At 39.2% G+C, this 27,814-nt stretch overlaps 1 protein-coding gene across 4 annotated transcripts; it reads right to left on the reverse strand.

Annotated features, from left to right (window-relative positions):
• Positions 1 to 1,703: 1,703 nt before the first annotated feature.
• Positions 1,704 to 27,814, reverse strand: ccdc71 (coiled-coil domain containing 71). Of its 4 annotated transcripts, none has more exons than XM_053653274.1 (3): positions 27,112 to 27,814; positions 5,764 to 5,850; positions 1,704 to 5,293 (listed from the first exon to the last, which is right to left on the reverse strand). In XM_053653274.1, exon 3 carries the CDS (start codon positions 5,259 to 5,261, stop codon positions 4,206 to 4,208), a length of 1,056 nt encoding a protein of 351 aa, XP_053509249.1. In that variant the 5' UTR covers positions 5,262 to 5,293; positions 5,764 to 5,850; positions 27,112 to 27,814; the 3' UTR covers positions 1,704 to 4,205. The 4 variants fall into 4 exon arrangements, with proteins under 4 accessions (XP_053509249.1, XP_053509251.1, XP_053509248.1 ...); XM_053653276.1 differs by having other exon boundaries at positions 5,764 to 5,899; XM_053653273.1 differs by lacking the exon at positions 27,112 to 27,814 and having other exon boundaries at positions 5,764 to 7,120.

Genomic DNA, 27,814 nt, shown 5'->3' on the forward strand with positions numbered 1-27,814 from the left:
TGCAGAGGACCAAGTGGGGTTCCACTTCTGTCAGCCAAGAACAGAGAGGTGAGACTGCAGTGAAAAATCTGCAGGAATTGCATGATGCAGTCATGTAAACATGGACCAGAATCTCAAAGGAATGTTTCCAACATCTTGTGGAATCCATGCCACAAAAAATTTAGGCTATTTTGAGATCAAAGGGAGGCTGTACCCAGTATTAGTATAGTGCCACTCAGTGAGTGTATAAATCTTAGGACCACATAGAAACTGCATTATTCAGGAAAGAGGCAAAAATTAACACTGGGATGAACAAAATTTTGTCCCAAAGGGCCAACTGAGCTCAATCAAAAAAAAAAAAAAAATCAGGTAACAAAGCATGTACAGGTGCATCTAAAAAAAAAAATTAGAATATCGTGCTAATGTTAATTTTTTCCCGTAATTTAATTTAAAAAGTAGAACTTTCATATATTCTAGAGAGAAATGTCAATCCGAGAAGAGCTCTAATCAGCTAATTAACTCAAAACAACTGCAAAGGTTTCCTGAGCCTTTAATCTCTCAGACTGGTTCAGTACACACAAACACAATCGTGGGGAAGATGAAAATAAATTCTGCATTTCATTTGGAAATCAAGGTCCCGGAGTCTGGTGGAAGAGTGAAGAGGAACAGAATCCAAGTTGCTTGAAGTCCAGTATGAAGTTTCCACAGTCAGTGATGATTTGAGGTGCCATGTCATCTGCTGGTGTTGGTCCACTGTGTTTTCTCAAGTCGAGAGTCAATGCAGCGTCTACCAGGAGATTTTAGAGCACTTCATGCTTCCATCTGCTGACGAGCTTTATGGAGATGCTGATCTCCTTTTCCAGCAGGACTTGGCACCTGCCCACAGTGCCAAAACTACTAGTAACTGGTTTGCTGACCATGGTATTTCTGTGCTTGACTGGCCAGCCGACTCGCCTGACCTGAACCCCATAGAGAATCTATAAGAGACACCAGACCCAACAATACAGACGAGCTGAAGGCCGCTATCAAAGCAACCTGGGCTTCCAGAACACCTCAGCAGTGCCACAGGCTGATCGTCACTATGCCATGCCAAATTGATGCAGTAATTCCTGCAAATGGAGTCCTGACCAAGTATTGAGTGCATAAATTAACATACTTTTAGGTTAAAATTTCTGTATTATAAATTCTTTATTCTAATATTTTGAGAGACTGGATTTTTGATTTCCATGAGCTGTAAACTGTAACAAAACATAAAAAGGCTTGAAATATTTCACTTTGTATAATGAAGCTAGACTATATGAAAGTTCCACTTTTTTAATCAAATTATGGAAAAAATAAACTTTTCCACAACATTCTAATTTTTTGAGATGCACCTGTACATCCACCATTAAGAGTCCTACATCACAATGGCCTGAAAGGCTGTCATGCAAGGAAGAACCCTCTATTCTAAGACCAGTATAAAAACCACACTAAAGTTTGCAGATGAACACCAGCCTTCAGGTGGTGTGTTCTCTGGTCAGATGAAGCAAATCTTGAACTGTTTGGTCAAAACGAGAAACAGGGCAAAGCTTTTAATCCGAAGAACACCATCCCAACATGTTGTGGGGGTGTTCTGCTGGAAAATGTACTAGTACACTTAAGAAAAGTATTGTGAGAAGCTTGTGGATGGCTACCTCAAGTGTTCTATCCAACATCAAGAACTTAAATGGCAATGCCACAAAATACCAGCAAAGTGCAAGCAAACTTTTGACCTACTGAGTCAAAACTACTGAGCTGTTATTTTGAAACTGAGTCAAATGGAAATAGATACCCTAATTGACATACATGAAATTTTTGGTAACATGAAACATGGAGTGTGAAAATGGAGTTTCTTTAGCCTAGGTGTATGTAAACTTTTAGCCGGTGTAATCCCTGGTGTTTGGGTTATAACAAGTCCCCCAATGGTTTACCTGTAAATTAAAGCATACCTACACAATATGGGTTAGTTTCTATAGGGGATAATTTTTCATTAATAATTTGCATACATACTATCCAATTGCTGTTGAGTCTTTCAGTAACCCAAAAGCAGGTGAGAAAGAAATTAACACAGGTCATTTTTAAATACTTTAATTCACAACTTCTTAATATTAACTAAAGATACAACACTGACATTTTACAGTTCAAGGTCACAGATTCAACTGAATGAAAAAGATTAGTCAGTAATAAAGAACGAAGTTGTTCTGGATGTCTCGGCACTGGTTTCTGTTGCAGACTGAAATAGTCTTAAAAAGGATTTTGTGGCTTCCGGCATAATGTCCTTCTCCCAACACAAAATTATTCCAATAACAAAGTCATGAGGAATGGCTGAATGCTCATTTGAAACGGTTCAACTGTGTACACAGGTTAAGTGTTATGTAAAAACTGCAGTATTTAAGAGTTTACAGTTAGATTCTGCAAAAGATCATGAACATTTGCTGACAAATACACTCCAATAGTCTTGAAAAATACATCCATATCTAAGCTCAAGCTATGTATATAGAGAGTCATTAGAGGGGGAAAAAAAAATAAAGATATGTATATATGACCTCAAAATGAGCTTTTTAGTCAGTATTTTTGGTGGAAAAAACTTGGTTGGTTTTTGGGGTGTGCTTGGATGTTTGTCACCATGACAATATGGATATTAAAAACGTATAGAGAAACAGAGTTGTTGGGATGTTTACACCCAAACTGTTTTTGTCAAACTGGATGCAAGTTCTGCTGACTGAAGGCTGAGAAGTTGCCAAGCTTGACTCTCACCCAGATCAGTCATTAGACAAGACTTTAAAATGGGAACCAGAAAGATGTTGGTTAATATTGTTATTGAAAGTGAAATTAGGCTCTAGGCCATCAATGTCAGCAATTTATTACATAATTGTGAAGGCTAGTGGGTATGGCAACATTGTAATCATTGAGCACCAAAATACCAGTGTTGTCTCATTTAAAAAAATTGAAGTGAGAATTACAGAATAAAATACACCATCACATTTTCAACAAAAAGAAAAAGAAAACGTAAGGCCATTTCTTTTGCCCTGTGATAAAATTAATCTATCATAGTGCTCCCAATCTATTAAATGGTACAGGGGGGTAAGGATTCTTTTCTCTTTTTTTTGCATTTTTCTTATGCACTGCTAAGTCCTGGCCAGGCCTTCACTATTTCCAGTTGTCTTGGTGAGTGTTTATAATGATTATAGTGACTCTCAACATCTATACTCCCCGGTCAAACCACAGCCATGCTTGCTGCTTATGGTGTCTGTAGAAAAGCAGGAGAAGAACTGACCAGGGCCTCAGAGGAAACCATGTCCCAGAGTTGCGGTAACAACCTCAAATTCACAGATTCAAATTAGTAGAAAGTTCTCACTAGATGTAAAACTCATTATTATAGGCATTATTATATCATTATGATATGACATTATTATATCAAGAACATAAAAAATGCAGTTCAGCTTTAGTTCTGTAAATCTCAAAATTAGAGGGATTGACAATTAGCTGTTGAATTAAAGCAAGAAGAATACTAAGCAATTCTGGGGGAAAAAAAAAATCTGTACTCAATATTCAGCAACGAATCATGTCTCCCCCCCCCCTTTTTTTTTTAAATGCCTCTAACCCAAGCCACTGTTATCTTCAACATAGTATGGTGTTGGACAAGCAAGACTCACTGTGACAGCTAGGTCTGTAACTGTAGCTAGTGAATGAACATAATCCTACCCGCATGTACCATTAAAACTTAAACATTTTTCAGTCTATACCTACTGACGTATGCATTGGAAAAATAAACACACAGCCAAGGCATTTCAAAAACAATAGCAAACTGAAATATAACAAATTATAATAATGTATCATCCCTCTAAACCAATCTTACATTGAGTCCGATTAATTTATAAATTCTGTTTCTCAGGGAGCCTGTTCCAAAAAGGGGGGATATAGGAACACTGCATAGTGATACAATGTGTTTTTTTATTTTAACTTAGTTTCTCAAAATCAAGGCAAAATTCCAATGAATAAAATAAAATAAACACTTATGTAACGGAAAATCAAACTAATTTCCCTCTTTGGATCTCCAGAGTTGGTCATACATGTGAAAAATGCATAATTTGAGATAAGACTCCCACTCAGACTGAAAATCATCATGTTTTGATCCAAGTAACGCCCCAGTATAAGAAATTCTAATAGTATATGTGGATATAAAAGTCACTTTTGATCTCTCTAGTCTATACAGAATGTACAAGTGGATGAATCTGTATCACAGGTGACAAATTGACTCGCAAGATTTTCTGAGCCTCTTTCCTCACCTCCTCGTCAGTGACAGACTCGTCCACTTTGATGACTTTCCACTGAAGACTATTTCCATTCAGTTTAGACACGTCTTGGCCATTCGTGACGAGCGCTGGTTGAGACCAACCTAAAGCTTGGCAGTTCAGCCTTCTCATTGAATCACTGTCCTCACAGTTCAAACCATTGCTCATCACACCAGATTTACCTGATATTATCTGGACCTTTTTACCGTCTTTCAGACTAATACCATTTTGACAAACAATTGGGGCAGAATCTCCAATGAGAGCATCATCCACTTTAACTGGACAGGACAAAATTCTTTTATTGTCCAAAGCTACTACACTTGACGTTTGAGTGATGTTTTCTGAAGGAGAGTGTGGTATCCCAGAGAGTGTTGGTGGGCAATGGACACTGGGACTGATCGTGCTTTGCGAGTCCACACCAAAATGAATTTGCAGCCTTGCAGTATGGCCCCCAGTAACACCCTTTATGTTTGTTAATTTCAGGCACTGCTGCACTTGAACAGAACTTGGAATCGGCACTGATGGCTTGGGTGAAACAGTCTGCTTGAGGGTATCTACTGAGAGATTGGTCAGTAGAATCTTGGGCTGGTTTTGTAAGATGGCCTTGGTGGTTGTACCGAAAACCGAGGAACTGGCATCCTTGCTTTTTATCAAAGTCTTTCGACCTCGTTTCTTACAAGGTTTTTGTACTCTCGGAATCTTACTGCCAATCTCTGTTGTGAGAGATCGTGTTGTGCAAGACCTGTATCCATATACATCTTTGCTTCTTAACACCACTGGTTTACGTCCTTCATCTTTTAACGCCTGAAGAAAAGATACCATTTGCCTCTCTGTCTCTGAGAGGTCCTGGGAAATGGGATTGAAGACCTTCAGGGCCTCCTTGAGGGCAGTTTGGCCAGCCGTAGCAAATCTGGACCAGGAGAGAACAGCCCTCTCCACATTTGGTTCTTCACAATTCATGGTACCCATCCACAGATGGGATGCATAAAGGCTTCAGGTGTCTGTGAACATGAAAGATATGGGGTTAGGTTAAGCCCAATCTAACAAATATAAATTGAATTACATTGAAACAATAAAGGAGCAGGTGATGAAATGTGGGTCACATCACAGCTACCAGGCTGTGACACCTGCAGAATTTGGGACACATGCAGCCAGTCACATTTTCTTCCAACTGCCTCTGATAAAACATTGTAGGACAGACAAGTATAGTCTGGAGACCTTACAACCACTGTACATACACTTTTAAATAAACTTGCTAAATATTTTTTGTTTCTGAGAGAACCAAGGTTAAGTTACAGGAATGTTGCTTCAGTGCACCATGACATAGATTCTACAAGGTCCCAGTATTTGATTTACATAATTTTCATACCATCAAAACCATTCAGTGAGCCCTCACGCTCAGGATAGAAATGTCATCACAGGATAAAACTGATACTCAGAATAACATGACACTGATTTGTGGTGACCCTACCTTCTAATGGAAGTAAAACATATTGCATCTTCATTGGTTCATCTTCAGTAACCTATCCTGCACAGGGTCACAGTAGGGCCAGTCCTTCTGCAGCAAGGAAACCCATGTGGGCACGATGAGAACATGCACAGAAACTCTACACAGACAGTAATACAAGCTCAGGTTTGGACCCTGGAGTTGTGAGACAGCAATGCTACTCGGGTGTACCACCATGACATTCTAGCATCTTTATTGTCTATCAATAAGTTTAACTGTGAGGCAATATATTGTGCATATTGAACTAACAGAACATATGACTGCTTTGCTCTGCACTTTATTTTACTTGGCTTTATCAGTATTTTCACATACCTGCATGTTACTGGTTCTTAAAACCATCTGTGCATGTGGATTAAGCCACCTACCTTTGATCCAGATCAAAAGCAATGACACTGATGCTAAATCAATGCACAGTACATATCCAAACCCTAACATGGTCAAAGATCAGACATGCCCCAAATTCAGATCGGCTGTGTCACGCAAGCATGTCTCCCATCCACACTGCATGTGTTCGCATGTGCTACCCTTACAGCAGCATGCTTCATTTCAACTAGTGCCCAAATGTACCACTGTGTCACTGAAGCATTAAGGACATCAAGGAGAAAAGGGGTAAGAGCACCCTGCACATGTGTGGTTTTCTAGAGAGCATTTACTTGTGGCATCATGCTAAGTCCTTTGTGAGGTGTGGTTTGAACAGAAGGTCATTATATTAACCAATGCAAATTTGAGGATATAATCACAATGAAGGAGCCCCTTTCAGACCCATTTTCAGCAGCAACTCTGACACACAAAACTATCCAGCCTCCATTCTACTTCCTTCAGGAAGCATAGTACTTTCAGAATTCCAAGGAAAATTCAGTTTTCACCTGGGAAAACCCACCCTTGCAAATCCAACAGCTTGCATAATTAATGTGACATTCAATTTTCTCCAAGGTTTACTTTATAATGAAATTCTGAATTGAGAGGTTTTTTTTCTTTCCTAGACATTTCACTTTGAATAATGGCTTCTGAGATGATCCACAGTGCCATTTGAGTATCCACTTGTAGTGAAGCCCTTGATTCATCTCTACCTAACACTGGTCAAGCTCTTTCAACTCCTCATCTATACATAGGACTCTACTCAAACAGTTAGGATTCCAAATAGTCATCTTCTATATTAGTCAGCCATTCTCGATCGCCATTGCATGCGTCATCTTGTAGACTGCTATACAAGCCGAGTTGGTTTGCTGACCATACGTATCTCAGGGGCATTCTCATAAAGCAGAGGTCGACTGATATTGGATTTTACCAATACCCGAGCTGGGCAGTACCTGCCAATAACTGATTAATCAACCAACAGTCTTTAATACTGATACTGAATGAACACTCAAAAGTAAAATAATGCTGAACTTTACTATAATTATATATAATAAGTAAAATAAAATAAAGAGAGAGATGTAACAGTACGAAAGTTTCATATCATGATTATCGTGACCAAAACTATCACTGTTATCAGTATTATCACAGGATGGTTGTCACTAAGCTTGCTGCGATAGTCAGTACACGGTGTTCGGCCGCACACCGATTACTTGCCCACCGTGGCACCGCCCCACTGTCGTTTTGCTTTTTTATAGTAATAAAATTCATGTCATTTAGTTATAGAACAGATACTACAATTAAAAACAATGTGTCTGCTCAATTCAGCATGAGCCAAATGAGTCAGAGTCACAGCACAGATCAGCAGGAGTCGGATTTCATTTATCACATGACAAAAGTGAGGCGAGCTGACTGATGGAAGGGCGAGGCGGGCCGACTGGCAGGAAGAGGCGGGGCGGGCCGACTGGCAGGAAGAGGCGGGGCGGGCCGACTGGCAGGAAGAGGCGGGGCGGGCCGACTGGTAGGGAGGGCGGGCGAGGCGGGCCGACTGACAAGACGATGGCAGAAGATTTGGTTTAATATAAGCAAGTTTGTCATTGTACTGTTTTGTTGTTACGTTTTTCATTAAAAATAATAATGAACCTGGGACATGCAGAGTTCCTCAGGGACAGGGGCTCAAATGTAAAAAAAAAAATTAAATTTTACTACTTTACTAACATTAATTTAACTACATATTCTTATCACCCTGGTGGACATCGTAAACAGACTGTGTGGTCACAATAATGAATATGAGAATGACACTACTAATATAACCTAATGGTATTTTAATTTTACATTTATAGAAATGATTACAACAAAACGGCAACTTTTAGTGGAGAGATGAATCCAAAGAATCATTAAAAGAAAATCTAAACATTATGAAATGTATTTCCATCCACAAATGTAGTGACACACCCACTATTTATCACTTACTGTAAAGTGAGCAAAACTATCAATTTCACAATTAAATTTATATTTGGCTTTTTAGTCTCAAAGTTTTAAGATGTTAACTTTCGCTGCCTCCTTCAGTTTTTCTTTAATTTTCTGCCAACTCTGTCCGTTTGGCATCGTGCCTTTACTGACTATATAACATACATATAATCTAACAAGGTTACTTGCATGTCTAGAAACTTGAGCAGCTAGTATTTACCAACACATTCCCTGTCAATCAATTTGAAAACTACCAGCTATAAGCATATAAAAAGCTGCTAATAAAATTTGATGAAAATGTTAGCAGAAAAGCTAGTGGTTTTAGAATACCTGTCTGCCTCATCGCGAGTGCTCGAGTCATATAAATAGGAAGATTCTCAGACTTTCTTGTGATTAATTTGCTACTGCTCGCCCTCATGTTAACCTGAATTCAAATGCTTTTTACATAATATAATTGTCTATTAATTAATGTTGAGAGGGGCACTTTTAAATAATTTAGAAAATGGGCAGGGGCTTGAACCCCCAGAGGCCCCCCCCCCCCTCAACTTCTGTACATCCCTTTAATGAACCCACCATTCAAGCAATTGCCCCCGAATTGCTGCTAATTCAAAGGCGAAAGTGAAATGCGCGTGGCCGCACGGGCATTCATATGCGATTTAAAAGCGAGGGAAAAGCGCCAAAATCCCGTTTCGCAGCAACTTTCTTCTGTCAACCCCAACCTTGTCCATCTCTGGCAAAATCTCATCCACCGCCACAGCCTTGCTGCTATGAAGGTTTCTAATCAACATAGTAAAACTCGTAGTAAAAACCAGACATTTCTGGCACTGCCTCCTGAATAGAGGGCATGTCCATTAGGTTAAGGAGTTCCTCACGCTGATCCATTCATCACGTACCAATATCCCCAACAGAGCTCAACACCCCCCTGCACTTGCTCAAGAGAGCTTGTGCATTGCCTGGTCTCCCCTGAATGGTTTGCCAGAACATCTTTGGAGCCCCCAAAACCTTGTTCCATGCCCTCGTTCCATGTCTACTATAACCTTGTGTAAGTGTGTCCCATGTGCAAGCTTAGTGCTCTAGTACCAAATTTGTTTATGAGTGACTTTGTGTGATGAGTTTGTTAATGACAACACATGACAATGACAAGTGGCTGGAACAAAAGTCTAATAATATTTCATTATTTCACATCCATTTCTCCAAATCATCTCAGTTATTCCTAATAAGAGCCCCTGCAGTCCCAAGTCCCGCAGTAGCACACTGGCGACAGTAGAAGGCACCCCCTTAAGCATTTGCTCCACCTTGTCCAAGAAGGCTGCATGCTTCAAAATAGTGCATACTCAAAAAGCCAACCTTTTCCTTCGTGAGACTCAAAAGCTCATAGAGGCAACACTCTCATCCATTGGGCAAAACTTCACCTGCAAGGCCCTCAGCCTGGGATTGGAGAGCATCCCCACACCTGCCTGGGGCAGATACAGAATGAAAATTCACCAGGACAAGACAGTTTGAGGAGTGAAACAGTAAATGAAAATAATAGATGGAAGCTGGAGAAAGCAGCTAAGGTTAGCCATCCATGGAGAAGCTGGAAGTTAAAGGGACATCCACGGAAAATACCACAAGGTAATGTTTTTGTCATGTTATTTTCAGTATTGCATCTGTTTGCCTCAGCGTTTTAGAGAATGCATGGTTTTGCATCAACCTGTTTGAGCTAATGAATGCGTGTTCACTATAGCACAAAACATACATTATACAAAATATGTCATGCAATCAATAGGGAATTCTGACTGCATGAAAGCTTTAATTAATGGCATTGTATTGCGAGTAAGAACCACTAACCAATTAAAGCTTACGAGGCAAGATCTGTTAGCAAGGAGACAACACCACAGAACAAACACTTGAGGCTAAGAATACCATCAGAGCAAAGCTGTTAGGAGGTAAGGCTACCAGAAAGGTGAAAAAATGTATATGAATGTTCAGCCAGGATTTCAAAACTTTATTGGAATTATTGAAATATTTAAAGTAATTCCAAATAAATCCATAAAATAAAACAGATTTATAAGCTAACAATCTTGTTCCTTGCCAGTTAAAAGCTATGCAGAGACCATCCAACAGCCACAAAGTGATACATGACTCAGTATTTGCAATAAACAGACTTTCATAGCAAAACCTATTCGTTTTTTATCATGTCATACACATGTTGGATCACATGTAAACCACATGGAGTTATCTCCCTAACAGCTTATGACTATAGCTGAAGTTACAGGAAACCTGTTCCCCAAAGCTGGCAATAGACTCCTATCATGTCTACTACTAAAGTGAGTGTATTTGTTTTTTGACATCAACACATCACTCCCAGCAGAGAGGTACCTAGACCAGGAGAGGAGAGGGTGGCTCTCCACCAACTTGGCTTATGCACAGCACCAAATGAAGTTAGCACAGTCCTCAATAACTTACATATGTAAATCTTCAGGGACTGTCACCAAAAGACAAACTGGAGAGGGGCGCACAGGTTTCAGAACCATGAAATCAGCTCGGCTAATGAGACCAAAGGGACCGTGCAGCACTTTTAGGTTACAGCAACCCATTTCTGTGTTCTATTGTCCACAAAGATTTTATTGGGCTAACGTGGTGCTATCATAGTGAATCAAGCAATCACACGGTGGGCCCTAATGGTGGTGGGGCTACCCACCACTAAAGGGTTCCATGGAGTATGGCCATGAAGGGCTGCTGGTGGGGAGGGGTTTACAGCCAAAAACACTGCCAGCAACTACATCAGACCCACTTCCAGAAATATTTTGCCATTTTTCCTTCCAACTCAGTAAGACTGGTTGGCCATTTCCAGTGCAGTGAAATTCCTCTTCATCTTAACGGTTTTAGCAGAAGCTTCAAGGCTTTGCGACAAAATTTACTGGTATTTTAATCCTGGTCTTCTCATCAATTTTAGAGGGGTGTCCTGTTATAATAATGCCATATTTTATGTTATGCCATATTTTCTCCATTTGTTGATTATTGTCTTTACAGTGTTCCATGGTATATCCAATGCCTTAGAATTTTTACAACATTCTAATTATAAAAAGGTGTGCACATTTATGGAGGCTGGGTATTGGAAGTTTTCGATTTTAACCCCCCCCCCCAAAAAAAAGCATTTCTGGTTGTTTGTCCCTTGATTTTTATACTTTGCAAAGAAAAAGACTGCAACATAGTTTAACTTTTTTTTTTAACATCATTAAAACCTGCCATTTTAACAGGGGTGTATAGACTTTTAATATCCACTGTAGGATGCTAGTTACAATCCCAATTCCCAAAAAAGTTTGGACACTGTGTAAAATGTAAATAAAAACAGAATGCAAAATGATTTGTAAATCACATGAACCCATATGTTATTCACAATAGAACATAGAAAAGAGATCAAATGTACCTGAGTAACTGAACCATTTTGATTTTAATGGCCACAACAGGTCTCAAAAAAGTTGGTACATGGGCAACAAAAGGCTGGTAATGTAAATGTTACTAAAAAGAAACAGCAGGAGCTTAATTGGCAACAGGTCAGTAACATGACTGTATATAAAAAGAGTATCTTAGAGAGGCAGATTCTTTCAGAAGTAAAGATTGGCAGAGGTTCACCAATCTGCGAAAAACTGCATCTACAATTTGTGGAACAATTTCAGACTATGGTTCCTCAACATAAAATTGTGAAAACTATGCATCTCTCATCAGCTACAGTACATAATATCATCAAAAGATTCAGAGAATCTGGAGAAATCTCTGTGCACAAGGGACAAGGGTGAAAATCAATAGTGCATGCCCGTGATCTTCAGGCCCTCAGGCGGCACTGCATTAAAAACAGGCTTGATTCTGTAATGGAAATCACTGCATGGGCTCAGAAACACCTCCAGAACTCATCGTCTATGAACAAAATTCACCGTGCCGTCCACAAATGCTGGTTAAAACTCTATCATGCAAAGAAGAAGCCATATGTGAACATGATCCAGAAACGCTGTCGTCTTCTCTGGGCCAAAGCTCATTTAAAATGGACTGAGGCAAAGTGGAAAACTGTTCTGTGGTCAGATGATACGAAATTTTAAATTATTTTTGGAAACCATGGACACAGTGTCTTCTAAACTAAAGAGGACTGAAGAGGAGAGGGACCATCCGGCTTTTTATCAGTGCTCAGTTCAAAAGCCTGCATCTCTGATGGTATGGAGGTACATTAGTGACTATGGAACGGGCAGCTTGTACATCTGGGAAGTAGGGCTGCACGATTATGGTCAAAATGATCATCACGATTATTCATTGATTTTAGGGACAACATATTTTTATTGTAGTTTCACATTTAAATAAACAGCCTCCATGTTTTGCTACACTCCTGCTAAGGTCCAAATCTTTGCATCAAATTAGACTGGTCCTTAAAGTGCATCAGCTCGTAGAAGCAAATTATAAATAAAATTGTACCCACAATATAGGATAAGTACAAATAAAAATGCCATCAACCAAATGAAAATATGCATCAAATATAACAATATGCAACCAAATGAAAACAGTTCAGGCGTATGCAGAAAAGGCAATAATAGTGTTTACAGGAGGAGAGACGCAGCCAAATCATCCAATAGAGGGGCGCATGTCATTTTGTACTGGAACCCAGAAGTTATCATCACACTGGTTCCCTGGACAAAAACCCATAGGATTTTCCCATAGGCTTTTGGATTATTGCCACAAAAAAAAAGGTCACTGTGATCAACAAAAGTTTACAATACTAACACGTTTTGTCCATCAAGATCATTTTCACAAATGAACACAACTTTTATGAACTTTGAAGCCTAAATACAATCTCCAGAAATAAACAGCTAACCATACGCTATAAACAAACTACACTACGGCCGTTCGACTTCAACGTCACCATCACCAAGCTTCCCACAACTTTTCCATACTTGATTTAAAACATTTTCCATAATATGGATTTATTTTTTGGATGAATCTTCATCGATATTTTTGGGGGGGAATTGTGCACAGCAACCCTGAACCAGTTTATCTGCAAAGACTTTTCCTGTTCAGCATCATGACGTTTAATGTCCCCGACAACGTCTGTAGTCCCATGTAGCAACTTGTTAGTGTCAAGATTTCCCCTCGCGCAAAGCACTGGAGCTTGCAACTCACTCTAAAGCTCGCAGCACGAGTTCCAGGTTTTGTCGTACAAAATGACGTCTTCCCTGCGCCGCTCTATGGCGACTGGCTGTAAGTTTAGGAAGCGCTTGATTTGATCTGCAGCAGAGTTTCTATGAGCTCAGGACGAACTTTAAAAGTCAATATCGCAGTCGATCATGTTCATGTAATCGTGGGCAGTCAAAATCGTAATCGAGATCGATATTCGATTAATTGTGCAGCCCTACTGGAAAGGCACCATCAATGCTGAAAGGTATATACAGGTTTTAGAGCAACATATGCTTCCATCCAGATTCCATCCCATCTTTACTTCTGAGAGACTCTGCCTCTCTAAGATACTCTTTTTATACCCAGTCATGTTACTGACCTGTTGCCAAGTAACCTCCTGCTGTTTCTTTTTAGTAACACTTACCTTTCCAGCCTTTTATTGCCCCGTCCCAACTTTTTTGAGACGTGTTGCAGTCATCAAATCCAAAATGACCTTATTTTCTCCTTAAAATGGTACATTTCCTCAGTTTAAACATGACATGTTTATGTTCTATTGTGAATAGCATATGGGTTTCTGAGATTTGCAAATAATTGCATTCTGTTTTTATTTACATTTTACACAGCGTCCCAACTTTTTTGAATTGGGGTTGTACATATGTAACTGTGTCTCCATGAACCCTGGAGAACCACCAGGGTTTGTTCTCATTCAGAAGTGAGAAGGTTCCAGGGAAAAGTGGTTGCATGGCAGGGATATTAATTATAAATATTGCATCATACTTCATGACTTTGTTGGAAGGTATAAACATGATTTTTTTTTTTTTTTATCCCCCCAGCAATTATTTGAGGTTCATAGAAACAGTTACATATGTTAATAGCATTACATAATCTTTCAAATGTGCCACCTTACCAAGAGGGGGTTTATGCTTAAGCATTACGCTCTTCTTCGTGCAGTCTGCCTTGAGCTAACTGCAGTTCCTGAGCATTTATGGTGCTATGCATCCACTGGTCTTCAGGCAAATGCTGATTGGCTGAGAGGTGTGTCCAGTTGCATACTCAGAAAAACTTATCTTTATTTCATTGGTTTGATTTGATTTCAAAGTAATACTGTTCACAATACATCTCTTGTAAGCTATAAAACTTTAAACAATAAAGTATAAGCAATAAAATGTTCTTTATCGCATCCACTACTTAAAGTCTTCTACAGGCTGGAGAAATGCTTGTGCTCCCCAACCAGTTGTTGAACATGAAGTCTTTTAAAAATCCTAGGGGCTTTCCTGCTGGCAGTTTAGTCTGAAACAGAGCATGGTTTGCATGAAAAATGTGAAAGCAGTCATGTGAAAATTGGTAATGTAAAAGCTGGAAGCGTACCACAGTACCGAAACCAAGACTACCTGTACAAGGTGATCTAAGTTTGGTTGCACTGGAACTGAGCTGCGACTTCCGTGAACGAGAACACAACTTGTACTCGGGTCTGCACTGGTTCAGGAAGTAACTTTCGCATGTGATTTAGCTGATGATGACTTCATTTGTTTCCACAACACACGTGTAACATGAGTAGCAGGGGATTTTGTGAGACACAGAAAAGTTCCATTGTTGTGCATATCATCGCTGCGCGTAACAGCACCAAGATTAAATAGGCGAATCGCGTTGTGTCCTCAGTGCGCATTTGTGATAAGATGAACACAAATGAAGCTGGGTGCGATAGAATCAAGTGAGCCTGAAACCAACGCCAATGCTGCAGGGGGCGCCCTGAACAATGGCACTCGGATTCGGACCACAGCAAACGTGTGCAGTATGAAATCCACCTTAAACATAATAGCTCACTACAGAAACTGATTAAAAACTCTTGCTAAAAATATCAGTTTTGACCAATAATTTGACCAATTACAGTCGCCTATGAAGGTACTGGAACACTAAGGCCAGTACTATTGTTTTTGCAATACACTGAAGACATTTGGGATATTTGAGATCAAAAGATGAATGAGACAATAGATCAGAATTTCAGCTTTAATTTCCTAAAATTTTCATCTAGATGTGTTAAACAACTCGGAACATGCCACATTTTGTTTGAGCTGACACGTTTTTTAAGTGAATCAAAAATATTGCAACATGTGACCAACAGGGTGTTTCTTGTTGCTCAGGTGTGCCCAGGTTGATTATTTAAACAATTAATAGCACTGAATGTCTACTCTTGGTTTGAGCGCTGGGTTTAACCCTGTGGAGACCTGCATTCATTGTTAAAAAGGATAAACCAACACAAAGACCACAGAGCTGTCTACAGGAGAAAAGCAAGCCATTTAGATGCTGAGAAAATAGGACAAAATCTATCAGAGCCATTGCACAAGCATTGGGCATAGCCAATAAAACAATTTGAAATTGTCTTTGGGGAAAAAAAAAAGGAATTACTGGTGTACTAGCAACCAGACATCAAACAGGTCTGCCAAGGAAAACAACAATAATTGATGACAAACATTGTGAGGCTATGAAGAAAAACCTTAAAACAACAGTCAGTGTTGGCACCAACAACTTCCACAAGGCAGGGGAGAAGATATCACAATCCACCATTCGAAGACGACTCAGAGAGCAGAAATATAGAAACCATACCCCAACATGCAAACTATTCAACAGCAGTAAGAATCAAAAGGCCAGATTGGAATCGCAAAAAAAATAAAGAGATGAGCCACAAAAGTTCTGGAAACAAGATTAACCCAAAGTGATGGAAAGACCAAAGTATGGATCTGCTCACGATCCAAAAAATACAAGCTCATTGGTCAAGCACGGTGGAGGTAGTGTCATGGCTTGTGCTTGCATGGCTGCTTCTGGAATGGGTTCATTAATCTTTATTAAAAGATGTAATGTCTGCCAATGTACAGAGAAATGAATCCAATCTAAGTAGGGGGGGGGGGAACATCATGCAGCAAGACAATGGCCCACAACCCACTGCCAACACCACAGAGGACTTCTTCTGGTTAAAAAAGGTGGAAGGGTTTAGACGGACAAAGTCAATCACCAAACTTAAACTAATAGCTGCCATCTATCCATCTGGATGGATGATCACTATGGGCGGAACCCCAGAACATAAACAGGCACACTCTGGCCAATGAAAGGACAGTTTACTAACATGTGACTTGGATAAACACATTTTGGTAGGCTATGAAATGTTGCCTTGTGAAAGCCAAGGAGAAAATGCAACATTGTAACAATTTAAGTCCCTGTTTCGGAACAAAGCACAGGTCTACAGGTCTGAAAACACTCTTGGTCCCAAACCTTTTGTGGCTCATCTCTGTATTTCTTTGAGAATTCCAATTTGGCTTTCTGATCCTTACTGCTGATGAATGGGTTTCATCTGGTGGTTTGGGCTCTATATTTCTGCTCTCAAAGTCTTCTTTGATTGGTGGATTGTGATACCTTCACCCATGTCCTGTGGAAGCTGTTGGTGAGGTCACTGATTTATTTTTTTTTGGAATTTTCTTCACACTTCTCGCAATTATTCTGTCATCAACTGCTGTTTATTTCCCTTGGCTGACCTGTTCGATGGCTAGTTGTCTAGTTCAGGACATTATAAATTGTAGTATTGGCTTATGCCCAATGCTTGATAGATTTTCCTTCTTTTCTCAGCTTCAAAATTGCTTGCTTTTCCCCAATAGACAGCCCTCTGGTCTTTATGTTGTTTTAACCTTTTTAACAACAAATGCAGCCTTTCTAGGCAAAAGCCAAAGCTCAGACTAAGAGTTAATCGTTAATCTAACAGTGAACAACTGGGCAACAAGAAACACTATGCAATACTACGCAATACATCGATATAATCTCATTATCGTGATAAATGATTACGTGATACACCTTTCTGAGATATCGTTGGTATGGTGATGTATTTTTTTTATTGTTTTAATAATTACAAATTAAGTGATAATGAATGGATGCCACTGATTTGACATAATTTAAAAAACCCCAAAACTTAATCTTCTTTGTCTTTGTAAGCATTAAAGATAAGTACCGTCAAAGTCAGTTTAACGTTTTACTTTTTGTTTATTTTACTTCTGTTTTGTGGCCAGATTGTTAGCTAAATTATATATCGTGATACGCATTTTGTATTGTAGAAATGTCTTCAAGTCTTAAAAAAATTCAAGCTGAAATTCAGATCTAGCGTATCATATTCATCTTTTAATCTCAAAAACAAAATTGGCCTTGCCCAATACTTTTGTTGTATGACTTGCTTGTTGGTGCCAGATGAGTATTTCAGATACTGCTGATCTTCTGGGATTTTCACACACCACAGTCTCTACAGTTTACACAGAATGGTGCGAAAACTAAAAACATGCAGTGAGCGGAGGGTCTGCTGGCTGAAACACACTGCTGATGAGAGAGCTCAGAGGAGAATGACCAGACTGGTTTGAGCTGACAGGAAGTCTACAGTTACACAAATAAGCACTCTTTTTACAACTGTGGTGTGAAGAAAAGCATCTCGGAATGCACAACATATCAAACCTTGAGGTGCATGATCCACAACAGCAGAAGACCACATTAGGTTCCACTCCTGTCAAACAAGAACAGAAATCTGAGGCTATCATGGGAAAAGACTCACAGAAACAGTTCAAGACTGAAACGATACCAGTCGAGTTTTTTTTTCTGTTGAATCTGGATGAACCTGTGCTCATGAAAGCCTCTAATTCCTATTCTTGGCTGACAGGAGTGGGAACCCAATGTAGTCTTCTGCTGTTGTAGCCCATCCAGTTCAAGGTTGATGTTTTGTCATGTTTTTGTTCACTTGATGTTTTTTGTTTTTCACACCATTCTGTGTAAACTCTAAAGACTGCTGTGTGTGAAATTCCCAAGAGGACAGTAGTATCGGAAATACTCAAAACCAGCCCATCTGGTACCAACAACCATGCCACGATCAAAGTGAGCACCTGTCCTTTTCTGTCAAAATTGAAGCGAGAATGGATGGAACGAAATACAGGGGGCAATTACAAGAGAACCTGCTTCAGTCTACAAAAAAAACGAAACAACAACAACTAAAGCTCAACTTTCAGCAAGACAACAGTGCCAAACAAGGCCAAGGCAATGCAGGAGTTGTTAAAAACAAAAAGATTATTCTACAGTGGCCAAATCAAAGTCCAGATATAAATCCCATTGAGAATCTGTGGCATTGTTTGAAAATTTCAGTCAAAAACAAAATCGAACCAATCTGAAGAACCTGGAGCAAATCTGCCAGGAAGAATGGGTGATCACTATCAAATAGTGTGCAAAGCTGATACGAACTAACCCCATCAAAGTAAAGCAGTTATTACAGCAAAAAGTGGTTCCAACAAGTACTAGTCTGCAGGGGTTGAATACTTATTTAAAGATCTGATGATAAATAATTAATTGTGACGTGAAATGTAAAAAAAAAAAATTGCTTTGCAAAAAAAGTGTCACTTGTAATCCAAACAAATCTGATGACTTTCAAGGGAGTTGAATAGTTTTTAAAAGGCACTGTACGTGGGTAGCATTAACACCTCTGAGGATGTTATAGCAAGCTGGCCATTTTACGTTAAAATGCCCAAACATGCATTCGCACTGCTTATACATAATGAGCAACTGTTATTCAAATGACCAAATATTCAAGCTGCAAAATTGAAGTGGTCCTAGTCAGTATCCTATTTAAAGTCTAATCTGTAACCTTCAGTAAGTTTTAAACCAGAAACAGAGGACAAAGTACTTAACACTTCCCATTTTTTTCAATAATATAACAGGGTGCATTTTTTTTTTATGTCTCATTAACTTCAACAGAAAAATATAGGCTGGTGAGGGTGATTATAACTGCTGTAGACATCACTCTGACATCAGCCTCACCTCCTGGTTGCAGAAACATAGTGGGAGACTAGAATGATTTTTAAGACCAAAGCCAGAATTTATTTTCTAAAAAGTCATATTGTGCTGTTAGGTGTCAGAATGGGAAATATGTTCTTAAACACATTTGGGGGTTTTTTTTTTTGTTTTTTTTTTACATACACGATCCATACAGACACCGTTCCAATTGTGGTTACAGGCAACTATGAGAGATAATGGTCCTCCGAGGAACAGTTCCCATTTCATTCCAGCTAAGTAGCTAACTAGGGATGCACCGAATGTTCGGCAACCGAAATTATTCGGCTGAACACTGAAAGTGCTTTTTTTGCTATTTTCGGCCAAATAATTTTGGTTGCCGAACATTCGGTGCATCCCTAGTGAAAAGGCCGAATAAATCTGACCGAACAATGACGTGTTTAATGACGCGCCAAATAGCCTAGCAACCAGAGTGAGATGCGCGAATTCCACGACCTCCACTTCCCGCAGCGCGTTCGGAGTGATGAGGGGGCGCACACATGCACGTGCTACGTGCACGAGCGTGAGTGCATGCTCTTCGGATGTTGACAACCGTGACATTGTTTACTGTGGAGACGTGAGTTTAATTTGTTTCTGTTCTGGAGTATTCTGTCACGTCGCGAGGCGTCAGGGAGTAGAGTACAGAAGCAGGTAAAGACGTATTTATTTAAGGGCAGGCAGACAAATCCAAATCGTAATCCAAAAAACGTAGTCAGAAAACAGGGTCAAAACACAAAACAAGAAACATGAACTAGTACTACGGACTGGGAGCGGAACAACCAGCGGGGACTAAATGAACTAATCTATAGTTTAAACTAACTAAATCTATCAAGGAACATAACATTAACAACGTATCTAACTATACTATATCTACAATAATACTCCGCGAGGTGTACAGGGACGCGAGCGGTATATATCCCCAATATAATCAGCCGTATAGAACCGAATAGAACCATTTTTTGCACTCTTGTCAATGCACTTTTTTGTTGTAGGCTACAGTGTGTTACATTCTTTCAGCAGTCAGTTATAGGCCCAACAGAGTCTATTCAAGGGGCTCAAAGATGACCACATCAAAATATTTTTATTTTACTCATTTATTTATTTAAAGTTATATTGTGCCTTGTTGGTAGCCTATACCTGCTGGAATGAAAAAAAAATGTTCAGTGTTAAATAAATATTTTGAAAATGTAGTTTGTCATTTATTTTTTTCTTTGAAAAGCAAGACAAAATAGTAAAAAAAACCCCCACATTTTGACTATTTAATTTGTGCAATGGTGAAAAAAATGTAAAAACAAACGGGAAAAAACGTGTTCAGTCTTCGGCCAAGTTTTTTTTATCATATTCGGTTTCAGCCAAGAATTTTCTTTTCGGTGCATCCCTATAGCTAACTCTTAAATCAGTGAAGGTGACGTGCTAACAAAGACTTTAACAGGCTCGGCTTGGTAGTTAGCCAACAGGCCTAAATTATATTGCTTTAACAAACCCACGTAACTCATCTAAAATCTACATCAAGAAACTAGCTAGCTAACACTAGATATCTAAGTTACGTTTTTGCTGAAGAGTTGCCTATAATGGACACATTTACAGTCGAGTCCATAAGTGTTTGGACAGCGTGACAATTTGTCATTTTGCCTTTGTACACCCCCACAATGGATTTGAAATGAAGCAATCAAGATGTGACTGAAGTGTAGACTTCAATGAAGCTTTAATTCAAGTGATTTAACAAAAATATTGCTATTGTTAGTCCCTCCATTTTCACAGGCTCAAAAGTAATTGGACAATTGACTGATGAGCAGTTTCATGTCCAAGTGTGGCCTGTCTCCTTGTTATTTCTGGACAAATTAAAGAGATAAAAGGTCTGGAGTTGACTCCAAGTGTTAAATTTGCGTTTGCTTGCTGTTCATTGGCCTGCATATTAAGAGTTCCCAAGAGGTGTTGAGGAGGCCATCATTAGGCTAAAAACAAAACAAAACAGACCCATCAAAGAGATAGCAGAACCTTTAGGAGTGGCCAAATGAACAATTTGGTTAAAAAAAACCGGATTCTTAAAAAGAAGGAATGCACTGGCAAGCTCAGCAAAACCAATAGGCCTGAACGAATAGTAAAGACAATAATGTGGATGATCGCAGAATTCTTTCCTTGGTAAAGAAAAACCCTTTCACAAAATCTAGCTAAGTCAAGAACACTCTGGAGGAGTGTCAGCATCTACAATCAAGAGACACCTTCATGAACGCAAATACAGAGGGTCTACCTCAAGATGCAAAATCACTGGTAACACTCAAGAACAGAAAGGCCAGATTAGACTGCAAGAAAACATTTTTTTAAAGCCTACCAAGTTCTGGAACAAGATTCTTTGGACAGATGAAACTAAGATTAACTTGTATTAGAATGATGAGAAGAGAATAATAAGGAGAAGTAAAGGAATGGCTCATGATCCAAAGCATACCACATCATCTGTTAAACATGGTGGAGGAAGTGTTATGGCATAGGCATGTATGGCTGCCAATGGAACTGGGTCACTGGTGATTATTGATGATGTGACTGCTGATAGAAGTAGCAGGATGAATTATGAAGTGTATAGAGCTTTACTTTCTGCTCAGATTCAGTCAAATGCTGCAAAACTGATAGGACAGCTCTTCACAGTACAGATGGATATTGACCCAAAAAATACAATGATAAGCAATCCAAGAGCTTCTTAGGGCGAAGAAATGTAATGTTTTTAAATAGTCAAGTCATTCACCTGACCTCAAACCAACTGAGCATGCTGTTCACTTACTGAAGACAAAACTGAAGGCAAAAAGACCCACAAACAAGCAGCAACTGAAGGCAACTGCAGTAAAGGCCTGCCAAAGCATCTAAAAGGAGGAAACTCAGCAACTGGTTAAGTCCATAGGTTCCAGACTTCAGGAAATCATTGACAGCAAAGTATTTGCATACAAGTATTAAAAATAATCCTTATATTTTTAATTATGTTCATTTGTCCAATTACTTTTGAACCTGTGAAAATGGGGGACTCTGTAAAAAAAAGTCTGTAATGTAAAACAGTTAGTGCAATATTTTTGTTAAACCCCTTGAATGAAAGCTGAAAGTCTACACTTCAATCACATCTTGATTGCTTGATTTCAAATCCATTATCGTAGTGTACAGAGACACAATTATGATAATTGTGTCACTGTCCAAATACTTATGGACCCAACTGTAACTAGCTAACTTTGTACCGCATATAAATGAATTTATTGCATCTATTTGGACAGCACCTCGGCTTTCAGCACAACAACGGCCTTGATGTAATCATAAAACACAAATATCAAAGTTGTAAGCATCAAGAGACTTGAATGTCTTTTATTTCTCTCTTCTACGTCTTTCATTTCTCTCTTGTATAAACAGTTTCGAGAGATATGCATCTACAGTGCCCTGCACTAATATTGAGACCCTTGATAAATATTAGCAAAGAAGGCTGTGAAAAATTGTTTTTATTGTTTAACCTTTTGTTCCAAAAATTCTCTGCTCTCATAGATATCATACAATTGCAAACACAACACACACATATATATATATATAGTTAAATATAGGTGTGCAACAATTATTGTCACCCCTATGAATTCATATGAGAAAAATATATTAGAAGTATATTCCCACTGATGTTTTAAAATTTTTTTAGTACACCTAGGTGACTAGGAACAGGAAATTGTTCAACCATGACTTCCTGTGGTATAAATATGAAGTGACACATAGGCCAAATTCCCTTAGTCATTCATAACAATGGGTAAGCCATGGAATATAGTTGCGATGTGCAGCAAAAGGTTGCTGAGCTTCACAAAATGGGAAGTGGCTATAAGAAAATAGCAGAAGTATTGAAAATGCCCATTTCCACTATCAGGGCAGTAATAGAGGGTATGCACTGACATCACTTTCCCGCCGGAACACGCCCCCTTGGCTTGACTGAGTGGCAAAACATCCAACAAAATGGCTGGTTTTATTAGGGGAAGCTACGAAAATACTAGTATAACTAACGATTATCAGATTAAATTAAAGGCAGTTGGACTCGACAGTGACCCTTACAAGAACCTGTGGTCCATACACATTGTCATGTGGCTAGAGATCGATTTTCCCGACATTTATATGTACCTGATTTCAAGACCAGGGAAATACACTAAGCAAAGCCTGAAGTCATACAAAAGCCTTGACGCTTGGTCCTACTTCAAGGCGGGATTTGTTGGAGAAATTAAAGTGACAAGAACACCAATAAACATTCTGGTTGTATGTGGACAGATATATACAAATATATATATACATATAGTTATAGAATTATATCTGGTAAACTGTAGGCTAGCTAGTCCTAGTTTGCTTGTAGCGAACACTGCTTCCACTTACTAACGTTATATACATTTGTGTAGGTAAAACACACTCAGAGAATGAACGAGCCCCCGTTATACATCAATGGACACAGGCAGCATGTAAAAACAAATATGTAGCAAGTTATTCATCATTGTACAACATGAACACCACATGCCAAAAGAACTTACACTTACACTGCTCAACTTAGTTTATAAAAAAAAAAAAAAAAAAAAAAAGCAGTGAATTCGATCACACCACAACTTTTTCCCATTTTAGATGCATTTTGTCTGTGTTTTCATGGAATTCATGCTGTACACTAATGCTGCCACAAAGTTTTGTGCCAGTCAGTGGGCATGACCGTGACGAGTTCCGGCTACCATGAAGTCACGTGCATACCCTCTATTAAGAAGATCCAGTCAACTGGAAATGTTATGAATCAACCTGGAATTGGACGTGTGTCTATATTGTCTCACTGCATTGTGAAGAGGATTGTTCGAGTGGCCAAAAAATAAAAAAAATAGTGGCCTCCAAAACTTCAATCCGAAGTCATCTACATCACCACAAGTTGTTTGGAAGGGTTTGAAGAAAAAGTCCTCTACTCTCATCCAAAAACAAACTCGAGCATCTTCAGTTTGCCAGACACTACTGGAACTTCAAATGGGATCGGGTTCTATGGTCAGATGAAACCAAAATAGAGCTTTTTGGTAATAAACACCAGAGGTGGTTTTGGTGCACACAGAGAGGTAGCCATATGGAAAAAGTACCTCATGCCCACGGTTAAATATGGTGGTGGCTCCTTAATGTTTTGGGGCTGTTTTTCTACCAGAGGACCTGGACATTTTGTTAGGATACATGGCATCATAGACTCTATCAAATATCAACAGATATTAAACGAAAACCTGACTACCTCTGCCAGAAAGATTAAAATGGGCCATGGTTGGCTCTTCCAGCAGGACAGTGATCCAAAACATACATCAAAATCAACACAAAAAAGGTTTACTGACCACAAAATCAAGCTCCTGCCATGGCCACCCCAGTCCCCTGACTTGAAACCCATAGAAAACCTGTGGGGTGAACTGAAGAGGACAGTCCACCAGTGTGGTCCTCGAAATGTGAAGGATCCGGAGAGATTCTGTATGGAGGAACGGTCTCAGATCCCTTGCCATGTATTCTCCAACCTCATCAGGCGTTATAGGAGAAGACTCTGAGCTGTTATCTTGGCAAAGGGAGGTAGCACAAAGTATTGACTAAAAGGGTGCCAATAATTGTTGCACTCCTATATTTAACAAAGATATATATTTTTGATATCCATGAGAGCAGAGTGTTTTTGTAAAAAAAATTTAACAAATCCTTAAAAGGTTAAACAATAAACAATTTTTCACAGCCTTCTTTGCTCGTATTTACAAGGGTCCCAATATTAGTGGAGGGCACTGTATGTCCAGTAATTTCAGGCTAGGCCATTGCTTGGCATCATTTAACCACTGACAGGACACCAAGCCACAATGATCTTCTAGAGCTACACTATTTTAAAGTGTTAGTTTAATCAAATCGCAATCCCAGTTGTTGTGTGAAGTGGATAACGTTGTAGCATGTGTCAATCTGATTCCTAAGTAAAACTCTTGACAGACTCAACAGTCAGACAGCGACAGTTTGCTAGGCTACTCGGGTCTTTTTGCATCCAGGTCGTGCACACGTTTCTTTTTGTTTACAAACACCAAAAGGATCTATACTATAATTCATAAGAACTAACTCATGGATGTTCCACAACATTAAATGTAGGCCTAACTATAAACTGTTGAAAAGTATGACAAGTCATTCAATAATAAATAAACTGTCGCTGAGGTGTAAGAGGAATAAACCACTTCGGAACACTCTGTTAAAGAGCACCTATTATGGTTTTGAAACGTGCCTAATTTTGTTTTAAAGGTCACATACAATAGATTTACATGCATCCAAGATCAAAAAAACACTGTAATGTGCTCATATTTTAAATTGCAGCGTTACCTCCCCCCCATCAAAAACGACTTGTTAAAGGATTCATTCTAAACTCCTCCTTTCGGAGAGCATACTCTGCTCTGATTGGTCAGATGTTCTAGTCTGTTGTGATTGGTCTACCGCTGTCAGCATGTTTCAAAAAGTAAACGCCCACTACCATGAGATTCAGCTCCGTCTGCCAGCGAGCAGCTGATGAAGACCAGAGGCGGGGCTTTTTGTTACCCGTAGGTTAGTACAGGAAGTAGAGTCTGGAATTACTAACGACTCGTTTCAGCTGTTCAGAATCCATTCCTTCTTTTGGGAGTGTGTTTAGATTTTTTTTTTTACTTTTCAGACATTTTTACATTCACAAATTCATATTTGAAAAACCATAATAGGTGCACTTTAATGAAAAACAACTCCATTCACGTCTGACTGCATCATACCACCCCATGGTGGATTACTTTCCTATAACAGCAGATCCCAACTTCTTTTAGCCATTCCTTACTTACAAACTGAAAAGAACAATCGGCCCAAACAACATGCTTTAAAAAGTCCATACAGGATTTCATAGAGGTTTCACAGCCATAAACGCTCGATTCTGTCGCAACTTTTAAAAAAATTTGCGATGCAATTTGAGGAGCTTGTTTGTGCTCTGCGTAAAATGACTTGAACTGGTGAAATTGTTTTGCTCTGTCTTTCTCAGTGATGTTTGTCGGTAAATGAGACGTACTCATGTTCGATGCACACGAACCGAAGACTGCTTTGGCTGAACGTGCGTCGTGATGACGCGTTTTAGCCCAAATCTGTGGTAATTTTGACACATAAATAAGATACAAGCGCTTCTGAACATCATGCGGTTTGCTTGATTTTACGTTCATTTCTGCGATCACAAAATCCTGGAGGGACTGTCTAAAAACCGAGTAAAGAAGGGGTTAAACGTATTATGGCAGGATATTCAATTCTCAGGATGGACAGAGGGGCAGCAAAAAGCTTAAAAACTACTTAATGTACCTTTAACTAATTTTGTGAAGGCACCCTTTAATGATTTCTGCATGGTGATGTGTGCACTGCGTTTTTCACCCAGTCTAAGCACAGAAACCATTTGATAAAACGCTTAATAATATTTACGAATTACACAGCACTGACTTGGGCACTATAGCAAACAGTTTAAAGAAGACGCGTACAATAACATTTACCGCCTCACACAATCATATCATAGCAGAGAGAAGTTATCTGGGCATATTTTCGAGGTTTTATCCATCTTTCGTAAAGCTTGTCTGGTCATAATTTCAGACAAAGCTGGCGATGGAGCACAATGCACTAGAGGATCAGAGGAAAGAGCACCACGTTCGCTTTAAAACGGACGTCTAGACCTTTTTTTTACTTGACGTACTGACTACTCGCTGCCCAATTTCGCCTAACTCACATACGAAAATACCAAATACCGTTTCTGTTTACCGTCAGAAAACTTGGAGGAACTAGCTAACTGGCTAATTTGATGTAACTAGCTAACGACAAGAAAAGCGAAATCTTTGTTGATCTTAAGCTAGATATACGGCCAGATCTGTACTGGTGAGTAAACGAAGCTGTTTTTCATCATCTGCCGGCGTCGTTTCACCACGACAACACGTCGTCAATTAAAATTTAGGTCAAATTAGTGTTTAAAAAGTAACCAAAGCGCCTTACCTTCCCAGAACCCAATATGCATCAAATTCTAGTCAACGAAGGTTTTCAGACATGAAACAAAAATGGCTTCTCCGTTCTACCGATGGGGAGGGGACTATTGCGAAATGGGCGGGACCTCGTGGTGACGCAGGATACTCAGTTAAAATAGCTAGCTAGCTAAAAGATCTTAATTCAAAACGGATTTTGTATTTACGTTAGCGCGCTGAAAGGTGCAGTCACACCCTTGTGATATTCACACCCTTAGACACATTTAAAGAAGCAGGCCATTGTGATTAGTGTTGTTGATTTTGATTAATGCTGTTATCATTTTTTTTAAAAACACTTCTTATGCACGTATTTTAGTTATATTACTAGAATTCAGACTGTATGCATGTCTGTGCAGTGTAAGTAAAGAATAAAACACCGCTGTTATTGGATTGTAATTACTGTCGGGGTGGACTGCAACGATGCGGTCGGACACGATGTAGAGGGTTTACACCACCTTTAAGGTTAAGATTATTATCTGATTAAGATTAATTTCCTATAAGAGCACACATTAAATTCTATATGACCTCTGACCTGTAAAAATGTGTTTTTATAAATACAGTAAGGCAATTAGAAATTGTCATTTATTGATCAATTTAGTCAAGTAATCAGGAAACTGGGAAATAATTTACCAGCTGGTAAAGATCCAGTTTGGCCAAACTAGGAGGGGTGGCACCAC

This window comes from Ictalurus furcatus, chromosome 21 (assembly GCF_023375685.1).
Source record: "Ictalurus furcatus strain D&B chromosome 21, Billie_1.0, whole genome shotgun sequence".
Taxonomy (NCBI): domain Eukaryota; kingdom Metazoa; phylum Chordata; class Actinopteri; order Siluriformes; family Ictaluridae; genus Ictalurus; species Ictalurus furcatus.

Coding starts and splice junctions, on each gene's coding strand:
- ccdc71 (XM_053653274.1), bottom strand. CDS start 5,261: ATGGGTACCATGAATTGTGAAGAACCAAATGTGGAGAGGGCTGTTCTC.